General features: G+C 45.3%; 1 protein-coding gene across 1 annotated transcript in view; it reads left to right on the top strand.

Annotated features, from left to right (window-relative positions):
- The window catches only part of TXNL1 (thioredoxin like 1), a 57,518-nt gene that overhangs the window by 11,720 nt on the left and 18,474 nt on the right, over positions 1 to 27,324 (top strand). Inside the window, exons 4-5 of the mRNA XM_040337454.1 lie at positions 1,716 to 1,838; positions 5,475 to 5,544. Of these exons, the coding sequence (XP_040193388.1) occupies positions 1,716 to 1,838; positions 5,475 to 5,544 (193 nt within the window). The remainder of the gene's footprint in view (positions 1 to 1,715; positions 1,839 to 5,474; positions 5,545 to 27,324) is intronic.

The following is a 27,324-nucleotide window of genomic DNA, read 5'->3' as shown; positions in this document are numbered from 1 at the left end:
AAATTTACCTGAGCGGTATGGGAGTATTAGTGCCCAGTAAGCAAGTGGTTAATCGGAGAAGCAGCCAAGAGGTCCATGGTCCCTCTGGAGGAGCTGCAGAGATCCACAGCTCAGGTGGGAGAATCTGTCCTCAGGACAACTATTAGTCGGGCACTCCACAAATCTGGCCTTTATGGAAGAGTGGCAAGAAGAAAGACATAAGGAGTCCCATATGCGAGAAGCCATGTGGGGACACAGCAAACATGTGGAAGAAGGTGCTCTGGTCAGATGAGACCAAATTTAACTTTTTAGCCTAAAAGCAAAACGCTATGCATGGTGAAAAATGAACACTGCACATCACCCTGAACACACCATCGGTGGCGGCATCATATTGTGGGGATGGTTTTCTTCGACAGGGAATGTGGTCAGAGTTGATGGGAAGATGGATGGAGCCAAATACAGGGCAATATTAAAGTGGAGGTTCACCCAAAAAAAAAAAATTTTAACATTACAATCAGCCGAGCTGTCCGAAAGAAGCCGAACGTCGGTGCGCAGGCGTTCGGCTTCTTTCGGCAACCCGTGACGCGCAGTATGTGACGGTTGGAAGCCTGTCAATCAGATAGGAATGCCCAGTCCCGAAGATGACATACCCGGAAGCGGCGGTGAAAGTCGGTATGTACGGGGGAGAAAAAAAAAACAGCCGATTGTCATTCGGACAACTCGGCTGATTGTAATGTTAATTGATTTTTGGGTGAACTCCCGCTTTAAGAGAAAACCAGTTGCTCTACAAAAGACTTGAGACTGGGGCGGAGATTAACCTTCCAGCAGGACAACGACCCTAAACGTACAGCCAGAACTACAATGGAATGGTTTAGATCATGGGTCTTCAAACTATGGCCCTCCAGTTGTTCAGGAACTACAATTCCCATCATGCCTAGTCATGACTGTGAATGTCAGTGTGTTACAATGCCTCATGGGATGTGTAGGTCTACAACAGCTGGAGGGCCGTAGTTTGAGGATCCCTGGTTTAGATCAAAGCATATTCATGTGTTAGAATGGCCCAGTCAAAGTCCAGACCTAAATCCAATTGAGAATCTGTGGCAAGACTTAAATTGCTGTTCACAGACGCTCTCCATCCAATGTGACAGAGCTTGAGCTATTTTGCAAAGAAGAATAGGAAAAAATTTCTCTCTAGATGTGCAAACCTGGTAGAGACATCCCCAAAAAGACTTGCAGTGAAAGGTGATTCTACAAAGCATGGACTCAGGGGGGCTAAATACAAATGCACGCCACACTTTTCACATATTTGTAAGGCAAAGGACGACGCTGTTTCGCACGCATGTGCTTTGTCAAGCCCATTAGGTGACTACTGGAGGCACTTGGGTTCCACTAGATTTTAGTTGGGGGGGGTATCAGAGTGAAGGGGGGTGAATACAAATGCACACCACACTTTTCACATATTTATTTGTAAAAATTAAATCATTTTCCTTCCACTTCACAATTTATGTGGCACTTTGTGTTGGTCTATCACATAAAATCCCAATAAAATACATTTACGTTTTTGGTTGTAACATGACAAAATGTGGAAAATTTCAAGGGGTAGGAATACTTTTTCAAGGCACTGTGTGTGTGTGTGTGTGTGAGTGTGTGATTATATATATATATTTATCTCTATTATCTCTGTATCATGATTGCCTTTTAGGGAATAACTCAATTCAAGTTTTGGTTCCTTACAGATGGATTTAATGCCTTTCGTAAGCAAAGCTGGCTGCGAATGTCTTAATGAAAGTGATGACAATGAGTTTGACAACTGCTTAAGGAAAGACCCCACGTACCTTGAATCGGACTGCGATGAACAGGTAAGTTGCAGATGTAAAATAGTTGTTTTTTTTTTTTCCTGAGCAATGATGTAGCTGTGGGAGGGAGAACCATTCCATGTAATCGGTACTTTAACCACTTAAGGACCTTGGGTGTTTTTTCCGATTTTGGTGTTTACAAGACTAAAACAGTTTTCTTTGCTAGAAAATTACTTAAAACCCCCAACCCCCACCCTAGAGAATAAAATGGCGGTCATTGCAATACTTTTTGTCACACTGTATTTGCGCAGCGGTCTTACAAGCACACTTTTTTGGGAAAAAAATCACTTTTCTGAATTAAAAAATTAGACCACAATTTTTTTATATATTGTGAAAGATAATGTTACGCCGAGTAAAATTTAGATACCCATTGTCGCGCTTAAAAATTGCGCCCGCTCGTGGCATGGCGTCAAACTTTTACCCTTAAAAATCTCGATAGGCGACGTTTAAAAAATTCTATAGGTTGTATCTTCTGAGCTACAGAGGAGGTTTAGGGGTAGAATTATTGCTCTCGCTCCAACGATCGCGGTGATACCTCACTTGTGTGGTTTGACCACCGTTTTCATATGCAGGCGCTACACACGTATGCGTTCGCTTTCACGCCTGAGCTTGACGGGGCGCTTTAAATTTTTTTTTTTTTTTTTTTTATACACTGAAAAAAAAAAAAATTTGATCACTTTTATTCCTATTACAAGGAATGTAAACATCCCTTGTAATAGAAAAAAACATGACAGGTCCTCTTACATATGATATCTGGGGTCAAAAAGACCTCAGATCTCATATTTAGACTTAAATGCAAAAAAAATAAATGGAAATTTGGTCATTTGAAAAAAATGACGACAAAAAAATGTGCCTTTAAGACGCTGGGCGGAACTGACGTTTTGACGTCACTTCCGCCCTGCTATGCTATGGGGACGGGTGAAAGATCCGATCGCCTCCGCTGCTACCGACGGCTCCGGTAAGCGGCGGAGGGCGCGCCAATAAGGGTGATCTTGCAGCGAATCCGCCGCGGAGACCATCGTTATCGTTTACAGGACCGCTCATGCTAAGGATGGATACCTCGGTTGTGGCAGCAGCTGCTGCCGTTACCGAGATATCAATCTTTAAAAAAAACGACGTATATGTACATGAGCGGGTCCTTAAGTGGTTAAAGAGTATATTGATGGTGTTTTCTTGTTTCGTTTTAAGTATCTGTCAAACACAAATTAACATTTTTAGACCAAAGCAATGCCTAGCTCCTCAAATTCCCAGGAGCTGGCCAACGCCATTTATTTATTGAACAGAGGATACTGACATCACTGTTGTATGGGGCAGTTATTCCCTACGGGCTGGAATGCCACTGTTTGATATGATTGCTATATGCAGCACAGTAGTAAGTTTATTTTTTATTGGGCAGCTAAACTACCATGCAATGGCCTCATCCCAACCTGACCTTTTTAGTCTTGTGGTTTCTAGAATCTGGTTGCTATTTTGCAGTTAGCATTTACAGTAAGGCCCCATTCACACCTGAGCATTGCGTTTTCAGGCAGAAAGTCACGCAATTTTGCCACAATTTTTTTTTTGTGGCTTTTTTTTTGTACCGCGATTTTGTACAGGTCAGAGAGTCACCAATGTAAAAAGCAGAAAAACGCCCAAAGTCCCAGAACTTGTTTGAGCTTCAGTCGTTTTGGAGTAGAAATGTGAACCATCTCCATAGAGAATAGATTCTCCCCCCCCCCCCCCCCCTTCAAGCTACAAAACGCTCAGGTGTGAATGGGGTCTTAAAGTTTGGCCAGTCTGTGCACCTGCTGTGTTGTAAATCCGACATGGCAGTGGGCCCCAGAATAGGCAAAAAAGCTTTCAAATACATTAACCTCTTGACAACCTGAGGACGTCTGAATCTGAATGATGCCTGCAGCTACAGGCATCATTCAAATATCGCCGTCTTCAGCCGCCGATTCTCTGCACGATAAGAATGATCAAAGCAGTTCCGCTGCTTGATCGTTCTTATAGGCATCCGGTGCTTCTCTGGGCTCTCCCGTGCCATCGGGGCCCGGAGAGCGAATCGGTCGGCGCTGCCTGGAAAGCAGAGATGACTGGTGACCAGATGGTCTCCAGTCATCTCTATGACCGTTGGAGGCCCGGGCGCGACGTTATGACGTCACGCCCAGTACACGGAAGTAAACAAAACAGCAATCGCGCCTGTCGGCATGTGATTTTTTTTTTATTTTTTTTTTACCGATTTCATGCTTTTATGCCTGGAGGAGAGATGTGGGGTCTTATTGACCCCACATCTCTCCATAAAGAGGACCTGGCACACTGATTCTTATTACAAGGGATGTTTACATTCCTTGTAATGGGAATAAAAGTGGTAAAAAAAAGTTTTTAATTTTTATTTATAAAATGCCTCTGTCCCAGTTATCTTGTGCGCAGAAGCGAACACGCATGCAAGTCCCGCCCACATATGTAAACCCCACATGTGAGGTATCGTTGCATGCGTTAAACCTCCTCTGTAACTCGCAGAGGAATAAAATTCTTCCTGATCTGCCCCGGGATACATAGGGGGTGGCATGCGCAAGTGGTGGATGTGGAGCATTTAAGCGGCAGCCCAGGAGCCAGAATGAAATTTCTTATCACAATGGCGACCTGGCGCCTGGGGTTTGTCGAGCCCTGTTGTAATGAATAAGTTCATTGTGTTTCTTGGCTTTAATCCCTGGAATACAGTTTTTTTTTACATTAGTGAATCAGTTGTTAAAAATATAAGGGGAAGTGTCAGTGTCCTGATGAGGCTTAGATCAGCCTTTCACATCTGGGGTTCTATGGTACCCTAGGGTTCCTCCAGAAGTTTGTAGGGGTTCATTGAGCAGCTTCTGCCTCTGAGTTCCCACTGACATCAATGATCTTTTAGCTATCTAAAAGCTGATGTTTTTCACAGTCGGTTTCCAACGTCCACGAGGGGGATTGTTCTTAATGACCACAATTATAAGGAGCATTCTTCCCTCTGATCATCACTCTCTCATATACTGTGAGTTGTATTGGTTCCCTGAGACCAGAAAGTTATTTCGAAAGTTCCTCCATGTTAAAAAAGGTTGGGAAAGGCTGGCTTAGATTATAAAGAGCCATTATCTCAAATGAGATTTTTTTTCTCTACATGCCAATCACATATTGCAGCCTGATTAATCAGCCACGTTCCTCTAATGCCGCGTACACACAATGGGTTAAATAGAGGACAACGGTCTGATGGACCGTTTTCATCGGTCAAAACCGATTATGTGTGGGCCCCATAGGTTATTTAACCATCGGTTAAAAAAAAGCAAACTTGCTTTAAATTTAACTGATAGATTCCTAACCGATAGGTCAAAACCGATCGTTTGTAGGCACGACCATTGGTTAAAAATCCACGCATGCTCAGAATCAAGTCGACGCATGCTTGGAAGCATTGAACTTCATTTTTTTTCAGCACGTCGTTGTGTTTTACGTCACCGCGTTCTGACACGATCGGTTATTTAACCGATGGTGTGTAGGCGCGACGGACCATCACATCAGTCGGCTTCATCAGTCGGCTTCATCGGATGGACTGATCGTGTGTACGAGGCTTTAGGTATTGCTTTCTTATCACTTGGCCTTCCTGAATGACCACCTTATTTTTTTTCCCAACAGCTCCTGATCACTGTAGCTTTCAACCAGCCGGTTAAATTATATTCTATGAAGCTTCAGGGACCTGATAATGGTGAGTATGCCTGACTCCAGTTTCCCACCATTTTTCTATTTCCATGCTTTTCGGTTTTAAAGAAAAAAAAGTCTTGTGTATAGTGACCCTTTTTTGTATTGTCCTGTGCCTGTATTCATTTTCTTGGGGAGAAATTCCTTTTTTGATGTCACTTTACAGGTTCTTGAAATATTCCATCAGAAAGTGTTTTTTTGAGTTTTGCTTGTTAAAGCGGAGTTCCACCCAAAAGTGGAACTTCCGCTTAAACCACTCCTCGCCACATTTGGCATGTAATTTTTTTTGGGGGGGGGGGGGAGTGGGGGCTTCAGTAGGAGTGGGACTTCCTGTCCCACTTCCTCCTTCTGCCCAGGGACCACTTAGGCGATACGTCATATCGCCTACGGCGGCCCCTCCCTGTAGGCGAAGGCCTGGGATACGTGACAGGTTCCAGGCGATCGTCTGACCACTCACAGAGCACAGCGCCGCTCGCGCAATGAAGACGCCGACCGGAGAGGAGCGGAGCCCCAGGCAGAGTGTCACAGGACAAAGCCAGCAGATACACTTTTTGTAGCTGCTGACTTTTAATAAACATAAAAAAAAAAAGCCTGGAACTCCCCTTTTAAAGTACAATTGTCAATTGGTCCTGAAGATATTAAAGCGCCTTTTCTTCTCTTATCCTCCATGAAAGACCACTTTTAGCTTTTGAATAGTTCAAACATTTTAATTACATAAACAAAGTCAAGGTAACGCTTGTTGTTCGAATTCCCCGTTCTGTGTGCTTTTGGACGGCCATCTTCAGTTTCGGGGACCTCCTGTGTACGGTCATCATGGTCTCTGGATGGTTGCCCTCAGACCTCTTGTTCCTTTGTCAGAGCTCAGTGTAAATTGGCTATGAAGTAGTTTAATTTATTTTCACAGTGGCAGATTAGCTTATTACTGTTGTGTGTTTTTTTTTTTTTTTTTACTTCAATACTCCAGCCCCTGGAGATTTTACCCCCTTCCTGACCAGAGCACTTTTTACAGTTTGACACGGCGTCGCTTTAACTGACAATTGCACAGTCATGCAATGCTGTATCCAAACAAATTTTGCATCCCTTTTTCCCCACTAATGGCTTTCTTTTGGTGTATTTGATTGCCTTTGCGTGTGTGTTTTTTTTTTTTTTTTTTCCCCGCTATAAACAAAGAGCGACAATATTGAAGAAAAAAAGATTTTTTTACTTTTTGCTACAATATCCCCAATGTTTTTTTTAAAAAAAACGAACTTCTTCATCATTGACATTTTATGCAGCAATTCATGCTATAAATAAATGTCACTGGCAGGGAAGGGGTTAACACTAGGGGGCGATCGAGAAGTTAAATGTGTTCCCTAGTTGGTGTTTCTAACTGTATGTCTCCTCTTCCTTGACAGAACAGGTGAAATATCAGGGGTCTAAACAGACCCATGATGTCTTACTTTTCAGATGAAGGGGAACTGAGGACAGGGATTCCCCTGTCCCTTTCTCTGCAGCCTCAGCTGCACTGTACAGTGACTGAATGGCATATGCTCCTATGCTGAGCCGTTTCCTGTTCATTCACAAACTGAAGCATAGTAAACAGTTTACTGTGCTGCAGTGATCTGCACAGATTTGCTCAATGCTTTCATTCAGGAAAGAAAGGGGCCGGTAAATGGTACATATTTAAAAACAAGGCGCCTCTAAGTGCAGAAATATAAAACTTTTAATATCCCCTAAAGGGGTTAAAAACACTTACAAGATGGGGGATGAAGCAGGCATGTAGCAGGTAAGTGTGTCCAGAAGATGTTCCAGTGGCAGGGCAGTCTCAGTCTGATGATAATGTCCTGACATCATCCCCAGGCTCCATCACCATTGTGTTCTCTAAACACTCACAGCACAAATTGGCTGTTATCCTGTGGACTTCCCTGGAAGCTTTATCATCAGACTGTGACTGCCCTGCCACTGGAACATCTTCTGGACGCATTTACCTGCTACATGCCTGCTTCATCCACCATCTTGTAAGTGTTTTTAACCCCTTTAGGGGATATTAAAAGTTTTATATTTCTGCACTTAGAGGCGCCTTGTTTGTTTTTTCTGTTCCCATTAGAGATTGCTTGTCTCCCTGAGTGCTGCCTAAAGTGTGTGAAGATCTGCTACCCTCTCCAACACAGACTTTATCTGTCAGGATTCAAATTCTTGGAGCGGCCTGGATATACACATTTTTTTTAAATGGTACATATTTACCTGCTTGCCATTCTGAATCTGATCCTCCTGTTCCCCGCAGGTGAGGAGGGAAGGCAGGTGGTTGGTCCCTCCTTTTTGAACGTATGTGGCCTGGGCCCGGTACAGAAGGGTTGGCTTTAATGCCTTATTGGTGGCCCTGTCCGCAGCACAATAATCGTAAAACGCAAACGGGGAAAAAAGCCATAGTGTAATCCCATTCAGTTTTTTATTTATATTTTATTAAAATGAACTTCCCCCCTTTAAAATCGCACATACAAGAAATGCATAAAATGCTTTTCATTAATCCACACTTAAAACGATCAGATTGCCACTATGAAGGCTGACTGTACGTCCCATCCGGTGGCGTGCTGACTTCTCTTCTGGTCGTCGCATGATGCCACGCTGTTGCGTTTTGACTTTATGACGTTGTCTAAGGGTGTGGCGCGACTGACTGGTCTTTGTAAGATGCCATCACTAGCGCTTAACTCTTTGTAGTACAATGCACTCAAGATTCAAAACCACACCACAACACTACAGGTTGGAGTCCAGAGCCATCTACTGCTCGTTAAGAGTACTACAGCTTAATCAGGGATAATACTTTTTCTATTAATTGAACTGATACAATAACTACAAACCACGTCACATGGGTTACAGCAGACCCCCTACAACCCTTATCGTATCACAGTACAAATCTAAAATCAATATTTTATATATCTTTTTTTTTTTTTTTATTCTATATTTTCTTCCATATAAAGATTTAATAAAAACACATGCATCTCTATATAAAGATACACATTACATACATTTTTTTAAAGTGCATATCATATCCACAAGCCCATATCATCCCATTTGTACCTCAGACACAAGTTCTATCTCTACTACAGTGTGAACTTTTTCTTCCGGGTGAATTTATTCCCTTTTATCTTTAAAGTGTATCTCCTCTCCTCTCCATCTGGCTAATCTTCCTCTTCCAATCGATATTCTTCTCCCCTCTCTAGGGTGGACATCCCATTTTACTCAGCCAGGGCTCCCACAGTATTTAAAATTTTGTTAAAATTTCCGCGCCTGGAACTAGGCAGGGATGTCCCCTGTCCCCACTCCTGTTTGTACTCTCTTTGGAGCCCCTATTGGCCAGGATACGCAAGTGCCCCGACATAAGAGGAGTCAAAATAGGAGAGGACGAACACAAACTCTCTGCATTTGCAGATGACGTTCTCTTCTATCTGTCGGACCCTAGAACCTCAATCCCGAAATTATTAGAACTATGCACACGATATGGAGAAATATCAAACTTTAAAATCAATGTGGCCAAAACCGAGAGTTTGAGTATTAATGTTAACGGACGGGACGAAAGAGAGTTAAAACTGAAATACCGCTTCTCCTGGGTAAAAGCACTCAAGTACCTTGGTATTTTTCTTGTAAAATCAAATAAAAAAATGTATGTTAAAAACTTTATTCCCCTGCTAAATGAAATTAGGGAAGAAATAGGGAGGATAAAAAACAGACCAATATCCTGGATAGGACGAATAAATTATTGTAAAATGGTAATCTTACCAAAGATTACCTATAAGTTCCAGATGATACCCATAAGTTTGCCTGGAATACTCTTCACAGCTCTTAAAAAACAGATTATGAACTTCATATGGAGAAACAAGAAACACAGAATAGCCTTCCAGACCCTAAGACAACCCAAAATTAAGGGGGGACTAGCAGTACCAGACATTAAAACATATTACGAGGCGGTGGTATTGTCTAGGGTGGTGGAGTGGGCTAGAGTCAGCAAGGAAAAGAGGTGGGTGAACATTGAAAATGAAATGTCAAAGGCACGCCTGGACAAGATTATATGGAACCCACCCCAATATAGGACACTTGATGAGACTACACACGAGATAACTAAAAATGCACTAAAAATTTGGGACACTATGTATAAAAAAATAGAAAAGGAATTTAATTCACCACTATTGGCACTAAAAAACAATGATTACTTTGCACCGGGCAAATCACAGATTGGAGGAAATTGGATAAAAAAAGACACGACCCAATTAAGGGACGTAATAAAAGACGGGCACATTGCAACACTGCAAGAATTAAGGGGAAAAAATTGTTTTTTGAAAATTGACGAGTGGAGATACCACCAGCTAGCCCACTTTATACAAAAATTGCCGCACCCATTGAGGTCAGGGGAGCAATTATCCGATTTAGAAAAACTATGTACATCGGAAAAGGTCAAGGGAACTATTTCAAAACTATATAAGATCCTGCTAAAAGTGGACGAGCGGATGGTTCCTCCTTTCGTCAAAAAATGGGAGAGGGAACTTGGATCTAAAAGAGATAGGATCACAATAGAAAAAATGCTGACACTGGCCCACTCCTCGGCAGTAGATAGCCGTACAGCCGAGATGAGCTATAAATGTCTGACTGGATGGTACATGACCCCGGACAAACTATCCAAGTTTGACGATGGTCAAACGGGAGAGTGTTGGAGGGGATGTGGGTCCCCTGGTACCATGGCTCATCTGTGGTGGAAATGCCCTAAAGTAGAGGAATTCTGGAAAAAAATTCTGGGGTGCATAGAAGAGATTACAAAAAGCAAAATTAAGTTGGACCCCTGGGTAGTATTGTTCCATGGGGGAGAGGATGAAATCAAAAATATAAGAAAACCCTTGTCCCACATCTATTAAATGCTTCTAAAAGGACAATACCGAGAAAATGGCAGTAGGAGGAATGTCCCTCAATTTGGGAATGGATAGACTCCGTGGAAGAGACCTATAAAATGGAAGAACTGAGAGAAGGGGTGGAAGGTAATAATATAGCCCAGGATAAGAAATGGGATAACTGGAGGGCCTTTAAGAAATCGTGGAGTTATGTTGAAAAACTCAGAGTTGAGACCTAAAGACAAATTAAAAACAGATTTGAAGGCATCAGGAGGTACTTGGGATTGTTTATGGTGAGATAGAGGGAGGGGGGGTGGGAGAGGGAGGGAAGGGAGGAATTGGGATAAGGCGAAGGAATCGAAAAATCTTGTTTGTTGAGATTACTAACAAAATTATAAAAAAATAAATAAATAAATAAAAAAAATAATATATATATATATGGTAAGAAAAAAGAAATCTAAGAAAAAACCACACTAATGATGCGAAACCTGATTAGAGACGCTAAGGGCTGGCAAACGGAACATGAGCGTATAAACGCATACTCTATGAGGTTGAAGTCTGAAGTAAAAAAAAGAAAAAAAAATAAAAAATTTCCGCGCCTGGTTAAGGCTACTTTTTCCTTCCATATTGTCAAGTTTATCACATTAACCCATTCCGCTGATGTGGGCGCTCCCTGTGATTGGCAATTTTGTGCTATCAGTTTTCTAGCCTGGAACAGGCACCTTTTATAACCGCTACTGTTATGCCCCTTTGCTCATGATTCTCCTCTATACAACCCAATAGGCATACCCTGGCCTCCGGTTCCAGAGCAATTACAAAGGTTGTATTTATAATAGCTAATACCTTAACCCAATATCTATATAATTTTGGGCATTTCCACATCATATGTATCAGGTCTCCTGTACTTTGACACCTTGGGCATTTGTCATCTAGTTTCCTTCCAAATGTATATAACTTCTTTGGGGTGTAATAGACTCTATGAACTAAAAATAGATGAGATACTTTGTGACGGGGACAGTGACACTGATGTCCCTAGCTCCAATATCCGTTCCCATTGATCATTTGTTATGGGGCCTATATCCTCCTCCCCAATTTGTATTTATTTTTTCCCAATCTCCCACCCCTTTGGACCTGTCATTAATATGCTCATATAATTCTGAGATCAGGCCTTTAGAAGTCCCTAACTTAATTAACCTTTAAAGGTGGGGAATTTTTTGCCATCTCACCGGATGCGCCTTGAAGGGCGTGTCTAATCTGCAGGTACGTGTAAAACAAAGTATTTGGAATAACCTATTCTCTGCTTAACTACTTGGGATCCGCTAGCCGTCAATTGACGGCTACAGCGCGGATCCCAAAATCCAAGTGGACGTCAATTGACGTCCGCCCCTTTGGGCGGTCCCCGCGCACGCTCCAGAGTGCGCAGCGGGGAAAATCTGTTGGCCGTGTCCCTTGGACACAGCCAATTACAGATCGCCGCGAACGGCCAATCAGAGTGGCCGTTTGCGATGCGATCTGTGCGGCCAATGAGAGATGATCTCATATGTAAACATATGAGATCATTTCTCATTGCCGTTTTACACAGAGACAGCGGTGCTGTCTCTGGAGAGACCGATCTGTGTCCCTTATACATAGAGACACAGATCGGTCACCCCCCCTCCACCTACAGTTGGAACACAATGCAGGGATACATTTAACCCCTTCCTCACCCCCTAGTGTTAACCCCTTCAATGCCAGTCACATTTATACTGTAATTAGTGCATATTTATAGCACTGATTGCAGTATAAATGTGAATGGCGCCAAAAATGTGTCCGATTTGTCCGCCATAACGTCGCAGGCCCAATAAAAATCGCAGATCGCTGCCATTTCTAGTAAAAAATAAAATAATAAAAAATAATAATTCTGTCCCCTATTTTGTAAGCGCTATAACTTTTTTGCGCAAACCAGTCGCTTATTGCGAGTTTTTTTTTTTTTTGTATTTTTGTTTTTTTACCAAAAATGTATCGGCCTAAACGGAGAAAAAAAATGTTTTTTTTTTTGTTTTTTTTTTAAATTGGGATATTTATTATAGCAAGAAGTAAAAAATATTGTATTTTTTTTCAAAATTGTCGCACTTTTTTGTTTATAACGCAAAAAATAAAAACCGCACAGGCGATGAAATACCACCAAAAGAAAGCTCTACTTGTGGGGAAAAAAGGACGTCAATTTTGTTTGGGAGCCACGTCGCACGACCGTGCAATTGTTAGTTAAAGCGACGCAGTGCCGAAAGCTGAAATTTCACTTGGGCAGGAGGGGGGTATATGTGCCCAGTAAGCAAGTGGTTAATTCAGATTTTTTTTTTTTTTTTTTACTTCAGACTTCAACCTTATAGAGTGTGTGTTTATGCGCTCATGTTCCGTTTGCCAGCCCTTAGCGCCTCTAATCAGGTTTCGCATCATTAGTGTGGTCATTATTCTTGAGTAACCATTTCTCTTATAAAAATATGTAGATTGAATATATTTTTTTTTTTTTTTTTTTTTAAAGTGTCTAATTCCAAGAGAAAAACACAAAGTGATATTTCCGTTCCTTCACCCAATTCCACCCTCCCCCCCTCCCCCTATCTCACCTTAAACCATCCAAAATACCTCCTGATGCCATCATCTAATTTTACATTTTCTTTAGGTCTCAGCCCTAAGTTTTTCTACGTAGCTCCAAGATCTCTTGAATTTCCTCCAGTTATCCCACTTCTTATCTTGAGCTATGTTATTGCCTTCTATTCCTTCTCTCATATCTTCCATTCTATAGGTCTCTTCTACGGAGTCAATCCATTCCCAGATTGAGGGACATTCTACCTCCTGCCATTTTCTCGGTATTATCCTTTTGGCAGCATTTAAGAGATGTGGGACTAGGGTTTTCTTGTATTTTTTAATATTTTCCCCTCCCCCATGAAACAGTACCACCCAAGGATCAAATTTAATTTTCCCTTTAATGATCTCTTCAATGCATCCCAAAAATTTTCTCCAAAATTCCTCTACTTTAGGGCGTTTCCACCACAGATGGGCCATGGTTCCCAGGGTCCTGCATCCCCTCCAGCACTCTCTCCCGTTTGTTCATCATTAAATTTAGACAATTTATCCGGGGTCATGTACCATCCAGTCAAGGATTTATAGCTCATCTCAGCTGTACGGCAATCTACTGCCGAGGAATGGGCCAGTGTCAGCATTTTCTCTATTGTGTTCCTATCCCGTTTTGATCCTAATTCCCTCTCCCATTTTTTGACGAAAGGAGGGACCGTCGGCTCGTCCACCTTTAATAAGATCTTATATAATTTTGAGATGGTTCCCTTGACCCTCTCTGATGTACATAATTTTTCCAAATCCGATAACCGCTCCCCTGTCCTCAGTGGGTGCGGCAGTCTTTGTATAAAGAGGACCAGCTGACGGTATCTCCACCCGTCAATTTCTAAAAATAGATTTTTTTTCTCTTTTAATTCTTGCAAAGTTGCAATGTGCCCATCTTTTATTACGTCTCTTAATTGGATCGTATCCTTTTTTATCCAGTTTCCTCCAACCTGTGCTTTACCCGGTGCAAAATAATCATTATTTTTTAGTGCCAATAGTGGTGAATTAAATTCCTTTTCAATTTTTTTATACTTAATGTCCCAGATTTTTAGTGCATTTTTAGTAATCTCATGTGTGTTCTTATCAAGTGTCCTATATTGAGGGGGGTTCCATATAATCTTATTGAGACTTGCCTTTGACAATTCGTTTTCTGTGTTAACCCACCTCTTTTCCTTGCTGGCCCTAGCCCACTCAACAACCCTTGACAAGATCGCCTCCTCGTAATATGTTTTAATGTCTGGTACTGCTAGTCCTCCCTTTATTTTAGGTTGTCTTAGGGTCTGGAAAGATATTCTGTGTTTTTTATTTCTCCAAATGAAATTCATAATCGGTTTTTTGAGAGCTGAGAAGAGTATTCCAGGCAAACTTATAGGTATCATCTGGAACTTATAGGTAATCTTTGGTAGAATTACCATTTTACAGAAGTTTATTCGTCCTATTCAGGATAATGGTCTATTTTTTATCCTCCCAATTTCTTCCCTAATTTCATTTAACAAGGGGATATCATTTTTCTCATACATTTTTTTTGGTTGATTTTACTAGGAAAATACCCAGATACCTGAGTGCTTTTACCCATGAGAATCGGTATTTCAGTTTTAAATCTTTCTTCTCGTCCGTCAACGTTGAAGCTTAAGATCTCGGTTTTGGCTACATTAATTTTGAAATTTGATATTTTCCCGTATAGCGAGCATAGGTCTAATAAATTTGGTATTTAGGTTTTAGGATCCGACAGATAGAAGAGGACGTCATCGGCAAATGCCGAGAGTTTGTGTTCGTCCTCCCCTATTTTAATTCCTCTTATGTCTGAGCACCTGCGTATCCTGGATAATAGTGGCTCCAGAGAAAGCACGAACAGGAGTGGGGACAGGGGGCATCCCTGCCTAGTACCGTTTTTTCATTATCAGATCTTGTGATAAGCTACCGTTTATTTTCATTTTTGCCCTCGGTTCCTGATAGAGGGTGGTTATCCACTCTCTCATCCTTTGTCCAAACTCCATTTCCTCCAGGGTGCGTAGCATGAATCCCCAGTCTACCCTGTCGAACGCCTTTTCTGCGTCTATCGACAGGAGTAGACTGGGGGATCCGGTCATTTTCATTTTTTGCATTATCAACAGTGCCCTGACTCCATTATCCTTCCCCTCTCTTCCCTGGATGAATCCTGTCTGGTCTGGGTGTATCATTTTTGCCATTTCTTGTTTTATTCTCTCGGCCAATATCTTTGCGAACAGTTTCACATCTGTGTTTAACAGAGATATTGGTCGATACCCGGAACAGTCCCCTTTGTCCTTGCCCTCCTTGTGGATAACTGTTATAATAGCCTCTGAGGCCTCCCGGCTTAATAAAAAATCCTTACCCAAACCATTAAAGTATTGACATAGTTTTGGAAGAAGAATCTCCCTGCATTTTTTATAATACAAGATAGTGAAGCCGTCGGGCCCCGGACTTTTGCCTGTTGCAGTGCCGGCTAGTGCTGTATTAATCTCTTCTTCCGATATTGGTCTATCCATGACGGATGCCTCGCTACTGTTTATTCTTGGCAGTCTAGCTTCCCTCAGAAAATTTACAGTTTTCTTTATTTTTTCTCCCTCCTTCTCCTTCTTTTGTTCTACCGAATAGAGTCTCTCATAATAAAGCCTGAAGGTCTCCGCAATTTCCTTTGTTGTATGCATCGTCTCTCCTTTTTCATTTTTGATTTTTTCTATATAGTTTTTTGATTTTTTTTTCTGGACTATTCTTGCTAAATGTTTATTAGTTTTATTTCCCCACAAATATCTTTCTCTAGCAATTAATTTAAATTCCTTTCGGGTTTCTTGTTCCATGATATCCTTTAATTTGTTTCGTTTGTTGACCAATTTCAAATACATATCGCGTTGTTTCCCTATTTTTTTGTGTTCCTGTTCTAAGAGGAAGATCTCTTTAATTAGTTCTTTTTTCCTATTCTTTTCTTTTTTTTTTCCTTGCTCCTTCCGAGATCAAAGTTCCTCTTATCACTGCCTTGTGGGCGTCCCATAGTGTTGCCGCTGAGAGTCCTTCTATATCGTTTAACGTGAAATACTCTTCCAGCTCCTTTTTTACCCTTGTTAAACTGGTCTCCTCTATCAACAAGTGTTCATCTAGCCTCCAATTTTGTTTAGGTCTCAGGATTCCTGAGATGTCCATTGTAATGCTTACTGGAGCATGGTCAGAAATCGTCATGGTTTCTATTTTTGTCTCTACCACTGTATCTAAGGTCCTGTGATCCACCAATATGTGGTCGATCCTTGAGTAGGTCCCATGGACCGGGGAATAGAATGTATAATCCCGTCGGTCAGGGTTAAAGACTCTCCACGTGTCAATCAACTGACTCCTAAACAAAGCATCCCTAAGCTTTCTTAACTGTGTGCACCGAACACTCGATGTCTGGGATGTCTTATCTATTTTTGGATTGAGACATAGATTTAGGTCCCCTCCCATAATTACTCTTCCTCTCCTAAAGTCTGTTAGTTTCCCTAGTATTCCCAACATGAATTTTATAGGCAAGACATTTGGGGCGTAGATATTTACTAGAGTGCATTCCAGATCCTCCAATCTTCCTCTCAGGAAAAGGAATCTTCCCTCTGGGTCTGTCAGTCTATCGGTCACTTCAAACCGTATCCTTTTACAGATTCCAATTGCTATCCCTCTAGCTCTTTTAGATATGGTATCCCCATAGTACCAAATAGGGAGGTCTGGAGCATGTAGTCTAATATTTGATCCTAGGGTGATATGTGTCTCCTGGAGAAAGGCGATGTCTGCTTTATATCCCTTCAATTCCTTGAGCACCTTGTGTCTCTTGGTTGGGCTATTGAGACCTTTCACATTATAAGATATACATTTGATTTGTGGCATCTTTGATCTTTTCCTTTTATCTGATTATTTTGGTGAGATAGGTCCCCTCCTTTCCCTCCCCTCCCACTCCCCTCCCCTCCCCTCCGCTCCCTCCCCCCTCCCTCCTCTCTCCCCTTTCGGCCAATTGTTGGCCACTGGACCTTCCTCCATGTCTGGTCCAGTTTCCTCTAGGTGGGGTACCCTCCCCTCCGCTCCAATTCTGGAGCGGGGGAGAGGGGGGACGGGTAGGTTCCCAACCACCGGGCATCCCCTCAGGGGAAAAAAACAAAAAACAACAAGGTAAAGGGAGGAGAAAGGAAAAAAAAAAAAATTAATCGAGAACGGAGTTCTCTAAAAAATAGGTCATTGTAAATTCTCTAATCTTTCTCCCTCCCTTACTCCCTCTCCTCTATTCCCACCCTGGTATATCAGGGATCTGAATATCCAATTTTCTACAGCAGGGGTCTCCAAACTACGGCCCGCGGGCCACATCCGGCCCGCCAGGCCATTTATTCCGGCCCGCAGCGTGAATCCTTAGTTCCCCTGTTAGTTGTGGAACCTGCGCTGCATATTCGCCCCAGGCAATATGCAGCGCAGGTCCCGCAATCCCTCCCGGCGTCTCACTGTGTGTGTTGGCTGCTGGCTGGGACCACGGCATCCCAGCAGCCAATGAGGTGTTTAGGGCAGACCTGTTGCCGCCTCCCTGCTCCCGCCTCCCGCCTCGCTGTTAACCAGTAACGAGTGTGTAATACCAGCGGGGCGGGAGTCGGGAGATGCAGCAGGTCTGCAGTGCACAGCCAGTGATGGAGAGTGGAGACGCGCTGGACACATGCAAGGAGGGGGGCTGATACACTTGTGTGGGGGTGGGTTGAATGGCGCTGATGGGGCACAAACATCTGGGGGCTGATGACTCTGATGGGGACACACGTGGAGGGGGTTTTTCATACTGATGGGGACACAAATTTTGGGGGACTGATGACTCTGCTGGGGACACACGTGGAGGGGGGGTTGTAGACTGATGGGGGCACAAATGTTGGGGGGCTGATGACTCTGATGGGGACACAAATTTTGGGGGACTGATGACTCTGCTGGGGACACACGTGGAGGGGGGGTTGTAGACTGATGGGGGCACAAATGTTGGGGGGCTGATGACTGATGGGGACACAAATGTGGGGGGGGGGGTGATGACTCTGATGGGGACATACATGTGGGGGGGGGGCTGATGACTGATGGGGGGGGGGGGGGGGGGGGGCTGATGACTGATGGGACATAAATATGGGGGGGGGGGGGGTGATGACTCAGATGGGGACATAAATGTGGGGGGGGGGGTGATGACTCTGATGGGGACACAAATATCTGTGGGGTTTGATGGGGACACAAATGTGGGGGTGCTGGTGGCTCTTATGGGGACACAAACATGTGAGGAGGGGGGCTGATGGCTCTAATGGTGACACAAATATGCAGGCGGGGGTGGGCTGTGATGGGGACACAAATGTGCAGGGAGACTCGGATAAATGATGGGGGGGCTCTAATGGGGACACCAATTTTTGGGGATACTGATGGGGAAACAGATGAATGCGGAGACTGATGGGGACACAGATGAATGGGGACACAGATGATGGGGACACAGATGGATGGGGACACAGATGAATGGGGACACAGATGATGGGGACACAGATGATGGGGACACAGATGATGGGGACACAGATGATGGGGACACAGATGATGGGGACACAGATGATGGGGACACAGATGAATGCGGAGACTGATGGGGACACAGATGAATGGGGACACAGATGAATGGGGACACAGATGAATGGGGACACAGATGAATGGGAAGACTGATGGGGACACAGATGAATGGGAAGACTGATGGGGACACAGATGAATGGGGAAACTGATGGGGACACAGGTGGATGGGGACACAGATGAATGGGGACACAGATGAATGGGAAGACTGATGGGGACACAGATGATGGGGACACAGATGATGGGGACACAGATGATGGGGACACAGATGAATGCGGAGACTGATGGGGACACAGATGAATGGGGACACAGATGAATGGGGACACAGATGAATGGGAAGACTGATGGGGACACAGATGAATGGGAAGACTGATGGGGACACAGATGAATGGGGAAACTGATGGGGACACAGGTGGATGGGGACACAGATGAATGGGGACACAGATGAATGGGAAGACTGATGGGGACACAGATGAATGGGGACACAGATGAATGGGGACACAGATGATGGGGACACAGATGAATGCGGAGACTGATGGGGACACAGATGAATGGGGACACAGATGAATGGGGACACAGATGAATGGGAAGACTGATGGGGACACATATGAATGGGGACACAGATGAATGGGGACACAGATAAATGGGGACACAGATAAATGGGGACACAGATGAATGGGAAGACTGATGGGGACACAGATGAATGGGAAGACTGATGGGGACACAGATGAATGGGGAAACTGATGGGGACACAGGTGGATGGGGACACAGATGAATGGGGACACAGATGAATGGGAAGACTGATGGGGACACAGATGTATGGGGACACAGATGAATGGAAAGACTGATGGGGACACAGATGAATGGGGACACAGGTGGATGGGGAAACTGATGGGGACACAGGTGGATGGGGACACAGATGAATGGGGACACAGATGAATGGGGACACAGGTGGATGGGGAAACTGATGGGGACACAGGTGGATGGGGACACAGATGAATGGGGACACAGATGGATGGGGAAACTGATGGATGGGGACACAGATGGATGGGGAAACTGATGGATGGGGACACAGATGGATGGGGAAAATGATGGGGACACAGATGAATGGGGAGACTGATGGATGGGGAGACTGATGGGGACACAGATGAATGGGGAGACTGATGGGGACACAGATGATGGTGACACAGTTGGATGGGGAGACTGATGGGGACACAGATGAATGGGGAGACTGATGGGGACACAGATGAATGGGGAGACTGATGGGGACACAGATGATGGTGACACAGTTGGATGGGGAGACTGATGGGGACACAGATGAATGGGGAGACTGATGGGAACACAGATGATGGTGACACAGTTGGATGGGGAGACTGATGGGGACACAGATGAATGGGGACACAGATGGGGACACTGATGGGGACACAGATGATGGTGACACAGTTGGGTGGGGAGACTGATGGGGACACAGATGAATGGGGAGACTGATGGGGACACAGATGATGGTGACACAGTTGGATGGGGAGACTGATGGGGACACAGATGAATGGGGACACAGATGAGGACACAGATGAATGGAGAGACTGATGGGGACACAGATGGATGGGGACACAGATGATGGTGACACAGATGAATGGAGAGACTGATGGTGACACAGATGATGGTGACACGGATGTAAAGCCTCATGCACGCTGGAAGTTTAGCCCCGCTGCATGATGCTCCAGCGTTTAGGTGCCAGCAAAGAATAGAGGAGCACCATTCAATCTTGCTGTCAGCAGTAAGTCAAATTCTATTCTATTCTTCTTCTACTGTGGATTTATTTATAAATTATGTTTCCGGCCCGCGAATATGTGTAAAATATAGAATGTGGCCCTCGAAGTAAAAAGTTTGGAGACCCCTGTTCTACAGAATTCTTCTAGGTCCTCCGGGAATCTAAGTATCGTCGATCTTCCTTCTTTTGTGCCAATTAGGCATGCTGGGTGGCCCCAAGTGTATTTTATGTTTAGGTCGATCATCTGCTTTAACAGTGGTTTCAATACTCGTCGTCTTGCCAGAGTCTCAGCTGATAAGTCCGAGAAAATCTGTAACTCTATCCCCTCGAGGACTATCGGGGGTTGCCCCCTCAGTTTCTTCCACACTTTTTCTTTGTCCTCGTAGAGTCGGAACCTGACTATGACATCTCTTGTTCGCTCTGAGCTGGCTCTTTGTGGGTTCCCCACTCTATGGACCCTTTCGATCCTTATGGGGTCTTCTATTGGTTTTTCCAGGAGGGGGTTGAAAATCTTCCTCATTATTTTTCTGAGATCTTCTCCTCTTTCTTCTGGGATTGACCTTATCCTCAGATTTTGTCTACGATTTCTGTTCTCTTGATCTTCTATTTTGTAAAGGATAAGTCTCTGCTGTCTTTGTGTCTGATCTATCTGGTCTTTTATTCCTTTAACTTCTTGTTCTACCGTCTCTGTTCGTTCTTCTATTGTTACTATTCTGGACATAAAGTGTCCAAGGTCTGTGCGTAAGTTCTGAATTTCTCCTTTAATTTCCTCCTTAATCGCCATTTCCATCCTTCGCAGCATCTCTGCGATTTCCCCGTTTAACGGGGACTGTAAGTCTGGTCGGCGTTCCTTATTTCCCCTTCCTTCAGGTCCATGCTCTGTATTGCTTTCCTCTCTAGACTCTATTGATATTTCACTAGTGTTTCCCCCCTGGGGTTTTTTATTTACTGATTTTTGTTCTCTATTAGGTTGTTGTTGCTTTAATCCTCCCTGGGCTCCCTGTGTTTGTGGGCTTGCTCCTTTGGTCATGAAAGGTCTAATAGAGCTTGTTGTTGATATATTGCTCGGGGTTGTTGGAGGTCCCCCCCTTGTAGACCTGCTCGTCATTCTGCTCATATTATTTCTTTATCGTACATCACGGGACACAGAGCAGCATAGCCATTACATATGGGTTATATAGTGTACCTTCAGGTGATGGACACTGGCACTCTCCGACAGGAAGTTCCCTCCCTATATAACCCCCACCCATAGTGGGAGTACCTCAGTTTTTTCGCCAGTGTCTTAGGTGTTGGTGCACGTTGAAGGTTGTGCCTGCAGTTTGTCCTTGGGACCAGGGCCAGCCGACCGGATCCGTCCAAGGTGCTTCATAGCCAAAGTGGACGGTACCCGGGCCCCAATTCGTGGATGGGGTTTTGCCTATAATGCCTCTCCTTGGAGGGCTGGACTCTGGGTTCCAGGACTGGGTTTTTAACCTATGGATACCTGCTGCCAGCAGTGCTGTATAGGTCCAGGTGTGTGGTGTTCCTGACTTGGACCCCGGTCCCTGAAGGTCTATGACCATACCCACGGTGAAGGGGGAAGATTGGGCCTCTTGCATGAGCAATACCCTGCGGCGTGGAAAGGTAAGCGGGGGGCCTACGGAACTTGGTTTGTCAGTGGGCCCCCCACAGGGGACTCTGGGGTAAAGCCTTTTTTATGCCTCTGTGCATGGGCTAAAAGAGAAACCACAAAGTCTGCATGACTGGATGGCTCAGACACCCAGGTATACTGTTCCTCTGGCTGGGCTAGTAGACTGCTGCTGCTGCTACAAGGTCTTTTGCTCCATGAGATGTAAAAGGGGCATGTCAGGTTTAAAAGACTTACTTCCTGGTTGTCTGTGTGTGTCTTCCAGCAGCTCCTGGGCTCCTCTCCCCACATGGCTTCCTGCTTCCTTCAGAGCGGCGTCGGCTGCGTGGAGGGGGCGGGGGACGCCCGGGGAGTCCCCTCCCCTCTGTACATCAGAGGGGAAAACTCTATTTAGCCTGTCAGTCTGCTGAAGGCTGTGAAGGGACACGGAGCAGCGATGCTGAGCTGAGCAGGATAGGTTTGCCTATGTTATGCTGACACAGTGACACCTAGTGGCCGTTTTTTTGTACACACCTTACTAAAGAGCTGTTTAAGCTCAAATTTTTTCTAGAAAGCCGGTGTACTAAGTAGCAGTCAGAGTACTTTTATTAGGTGCTCTCCTAGCCCAGCATTAAGGGAAGCAATATTAGGATGTGATTAAGCCCTTGGGGCACAATATTGTTATCTCTTGTTAGGTTTTGGGAAGTTTAGTTTCTGTCTAACATTACCCTAGCCTAATTTTTTCCTCATTTATTTAAATGTGTGTTTTTCTCCAGCTATTACAGTTGGTTGTATATTAGCGGAGTATCTCAGATTTGTTTATTATGGCTCCTAAGGGTGCAGGGAACGCTAAAAATGCTAAAGGTGTTAAAAAGCCAAAGGGTTCCCCATCGGGCTCGGAGGATATTTCCCAAAATCCAGCTGCCCCTACCTCCCCGGAGGATCCGGAGGTTGCTGCCCTGGGTGAGCCATCAGGGTTGCTAGGTGCTACGGCTGGCCCTATTCAACCAACTCCTTCCTATGTCACGGAAGAGATGTTAGCCTCCACCTTGGGTGGATTTGAAAAAAGGATGGCCGCTTTTATTACGGCCTCTTTATCCGGGAAGAAGCGGGCTAGGTCCCCGTCTCCCAGGTTTGAATCTCCTGAGGAAGATGTCCTTTCCACTGAGGAATTGGAAGATACAGGAGACCAGGCCGAGGATCACCTGGACCATTTAGGTTCTGAGGATTCTACTATAGAAGAACCTTTTTCAGCTTCTCACGCAGAAAAACTGTGGGTTCAGTCCTTAACGGATATGGTGCGGTCAGCTTTTAAAATTCCTTTGCCTCCGCCTCTGGCTTCCGCTGTGTCCTCATTGGGCTCCCTAAAGGCGCCCCAAGCCAACCTGGTGTTCCCGGTTCATCCTTTGTTAAAGGACCTGATATTTCAGGACTGGGTTAAGCCAGACAGGATTTTTTTGCCTCCTAAAAGGTTCGCAGTTATGTACCCTTTAGAGGAGGAGTTTTCGAAAAAATGGACTGTCCCCACTGTTGACGCAGCCATATCATGTGTCAATAAAGCTTTAACGTGTCCAGTGGACAATATTCACATGTTCAAAGATCCTGTGGATAAAAGGCTTGAGACCTTACTGAAGGCATCCTTTGCCACAGCGGGGGCAGTGGTCCAGCCAGCCGTAGCTGCCATTGGCGTCTGCCAGGCTTTAAAGGACCAGGCAAAGCAGACCCTAAAGGACCTCCCGGCTCAACAGGCTCAGGACTTGGCCGACCTACCTAGAGCTTTATGTTTCGCGGTAGACGCTATCAAGGATTCAATCCAACAGGCGTCCCGCCTATCCCTGTTTTTGGTTCACATGAGAAGATTACTTTGGTTAAAAAACTGGTCTGCAGAAACCCCCTGCAAAAAGCTCCTTACAGGATTCTTCTTTCAGGGAGAGAGATTGTTTGGAGAAGATCTTGACAAATATATTCAAAAGATCTCTAGTGGTAAGAGCACCCTCTTGCCGGTTAAGAAAAGGTTCCGGGGTCCCTCTTTTAAGCGTCCAACCTCTCCAGTTCCAGGGCCCTCATTCTCTAGGCAGTATCGACGGCCTCCTGGACGCGCAGCTGCAAACAGGCCACAGGGGCAAGCTGCAGGGAACAAGAGACCGTGGAACCGTAAGCCGGTTAAGGCTGCCCCTAAGGCAGCCTTGTGAAGGGGCGCCCCCACTCTCTCGGGTGGGGGGAAGACTCCGGTTCTTCTCGGAGTTGTGGGGGGCCAAAGTTACCGACCAATGGGTTCTGTCCTCAGTGACTCAGGGGTACAAGCTGGAGTTTCGGGAGTTCCCCCCTCCTCACTTTCAAGCGTCAAGACTTCCAGGCGACCCTCAAAAGCAGGCATCACTTCTGTCCGCCCTAGAGCGACTCCTATCTCAAGGAGTGATTATGGAAGTACCAGCAGGGGAGCAAGGACAAGGGTTTTACTCAAACCTCTTCATTGTCCCGAAGCCAAACGGCGACGTCAGGCCTATACTGGACCTAAAGTCATTAAACCGCTTTTTAAGAGTCCGGTCCTTTCGAATGGAGTCCATTCGCTCGGTGGTGGCCGCCCTTCAAGGAAGGGAGTTCTTGGCCTCCATCGATATAAAGGACGCGTACCTGCACGTTCCGATTTTCCCAGGCCATTACAGGTTTCTGTGTTTTGCCCTAAACTATCGGCATTATCAGTTCGTGGCTCTTCCGTTCGGACTAGCCACGGCCCCTCGGGTTTTTACGAAAATCCTGGCCCCCGTGTTAGCCATCCTAAGGGAACAGGGCATTCTGGTCATGGCCTACTTAGACGATCTTCTGGTAGTCGACCACTCAGCGGCCAGCTTAAATCGTTCAGTGTTGCTAGTAGTAAACTGCCTAGAGTCCCTGGGTTGGGTCCTAAACCGGGACAAATCGGCCTTACAGCCCACAAGAAGGTTGGAGTATCTAGGTCTGATTTTAGATACAAGACGACAACGGATCTTCCTGCCCCAGTCCAGGGTGGACTCGATAAGGGAGTTAATCCAGATAGTCCTAAGCAGCACAAGGCCATCTATACGCCTCTGCATGCGCCTGTTGGGAAAGCTAGTGGCCACCTTCGAGGCAGTGCCCTATGCCCAGATCCATTCTCGGAGGCTACAGAGAGCAATTCTCACCGCCTGGGACAAAAGACTCCAGGCCTTGGATCTTCCCTTCTCTCTTCCCTATGCGGTAAGGCAGAGTCTGTGTTGGTGGCTAGTCACAAAAAATCTTCTGAAAGGAAGATCGTTCAGTCCCCCCTCATGGAGGATAGTAACCACGGATGCCAGCCTATCGGGCTGGGGTGCAGTCCTAGACGATTTAACCCTACAGGGGAAATGGTCAAGGGCAGAATCAGCCCTACCCATAAATGTCTTAGAGATCCGAGCAGCTCGGTTGGCTCTTTTGGGCTGGACGGAGATTCTGCAGGGCTCCCCAGTAAGGGTACAATCCGACAATGCCACTGCCGTAGCTTATATAAACCACCAGGGCGGCACCAGGAGTCAGGCAGCCCAGAGGGAGGTAGATCGGATCTTTTCATGGGCAGAAGCCCATGTCCCCTGCATCTCAGCTATCTTTATCCCCGGGGTGGACAATTGGCAAGCGGACTTCCTCAGCCGCCAACAGATGTCCCCAGGGGAGTGGTCCCTCCACCCCGAAGTGTTCCAGGACATCTGCCGGAAGTGGGGTACTCCGGAGGTGGACGTTATGGCGTCCAGATTCAATGCCAAAGTAGCAAAGTTTGTCTCTCGAACGAGGGATCCATTGGCCTGCGGGACGGATGCCTTGGTGTGCCCTTGGCATCAGTTTGCGCTAATCTATGCCTTCCCTCCAATACGGATGCTACCCCGTCTTCTTCACAGAATTCAAAGGGAACGCAAGCCAGCGATTCTAGTGGCCCCAGCGTGGCCCCGAAGACCTTGGTACTCCTTGATAAAAAGGATGACGGTAGAGGAGCCTTGGGTCCTCCCTCTACGTCCGGACCTCCTCTCACAAGGGCCATTCTACCATCCTGCCTTACAGGCCCTAAATTTAACGGCCTGGCGGCTGAGTCCCTGATTCTCAGAAACAGAGGCCTTTCAGGGCAGGTCGTTTCCACCCTTATAAGCGCAAGAAAACCAGTTTCTAGGTTAATATACTATAGGGTGTGGAAGGCCTATATTACCTGGTGTGAAACCAGGAAATGGGATCCCCGCAAATATACCATTGGGAGAATCCTGGAGTTTTTACAGTTGGGAGTGGGAAAAGGTTTGGCGGTCAGCACAATCAAGGGGCAGGTGTCTGCCTTGTCGGTCTTCTTCCAGAGACCTTTGGCTGCCCATTCTTTAATGAAATCCTTTTTACAAGGTGTTATTCGGGTGAATCCCCCGATCAAAGCTCCCCTGTATCCTTGGGATCTAAATTTGGTTCTATCGGCCTTGCAAAGGCAGCCCTTTGAGCCCTTGTCCGCGATTCCTTTGGTCCTTTTGACTAGGAAACTAGTGTTTCTGGTGGCCATGGCATCCGCCAGAAGAGTGTCGGAGTTGGCAGCCTTGTCATGTAAGGCACCTTATTTATTACTGCATAAGGACAGGGTCGTTTTGCGGCCGCTTCCGTCCTTCCTGCCTAAGGTGGTATCGAATTTTCACCTTAATCAAGATGTGATTCTTCCATCATTTTTTCCAAAACCTTCTAAGGAAGAGAGGTTACTACATTCCTTGGATGTAGTTAGAGCTGTAAAGATTTACTTGGAAGCTACAGCCCAGATTCGTAAGACGGACGTCTTATTCATTCTGCCAGAAGGGCCCAAGAAGGGCCAGGCAGCGTCTAAAGCCACTATTTCTAAGTGGATTAGGCAGACGATTATACAGGCCTATGGCCTGAAGGGGAAGAGTCCACCCTTATCGGTTAAGGCTCATTCCACTAGAGCTATGAGTGCCTCTTGGGCAGCGTATCACCAGGTCTCTATGGCTCAGGTCTGCAGGGCAGCAACCTGGTCATCTGTCCACACATTTGCAAAATTTTATCAAATGGACGTTAGGAGGAACGCTGATTCAGCTTTTGGGCAGGCGGTACTCCGGGCCACAGTTTAATCTCCTCTTGTCCGGTGGCACCTCCTGTTTGGTTTTTTTCTGGTTGTCTCCCTCCCCTCATGGAGCATTGCTTGAGGACATCCCATATGTAATGGCTATGCTGCTCTGTGTCCCGTGATGTACGATAAAGAAAAAGGGATTTTTATTAACAGCTTACCTGTAAAATCCTTTTCTTGTAGTACATCACGGGACACAGAGCTCCCACCCCTCTTATGGGGAATTTTGGGATGCATATTGCTTGCTACAAAACTGAGGTACTCCCACT

Source organism: Rana temporaria, chromosome 1, assembly GCF_905171775.1.
Source record: "Rana temporaria chromosome 1, aRanTem1.1, whole genome shotgun sequence".
NCBI lineage: Eukaryota > Metazoa > Chordata > Amphibia > Anura > Ranidae > Rana > Rana temporaria.
Note: the sequence above shows the minus strand (reverse complement) of the source record. Positions and strands in the feature narration are given on the sequence as shown.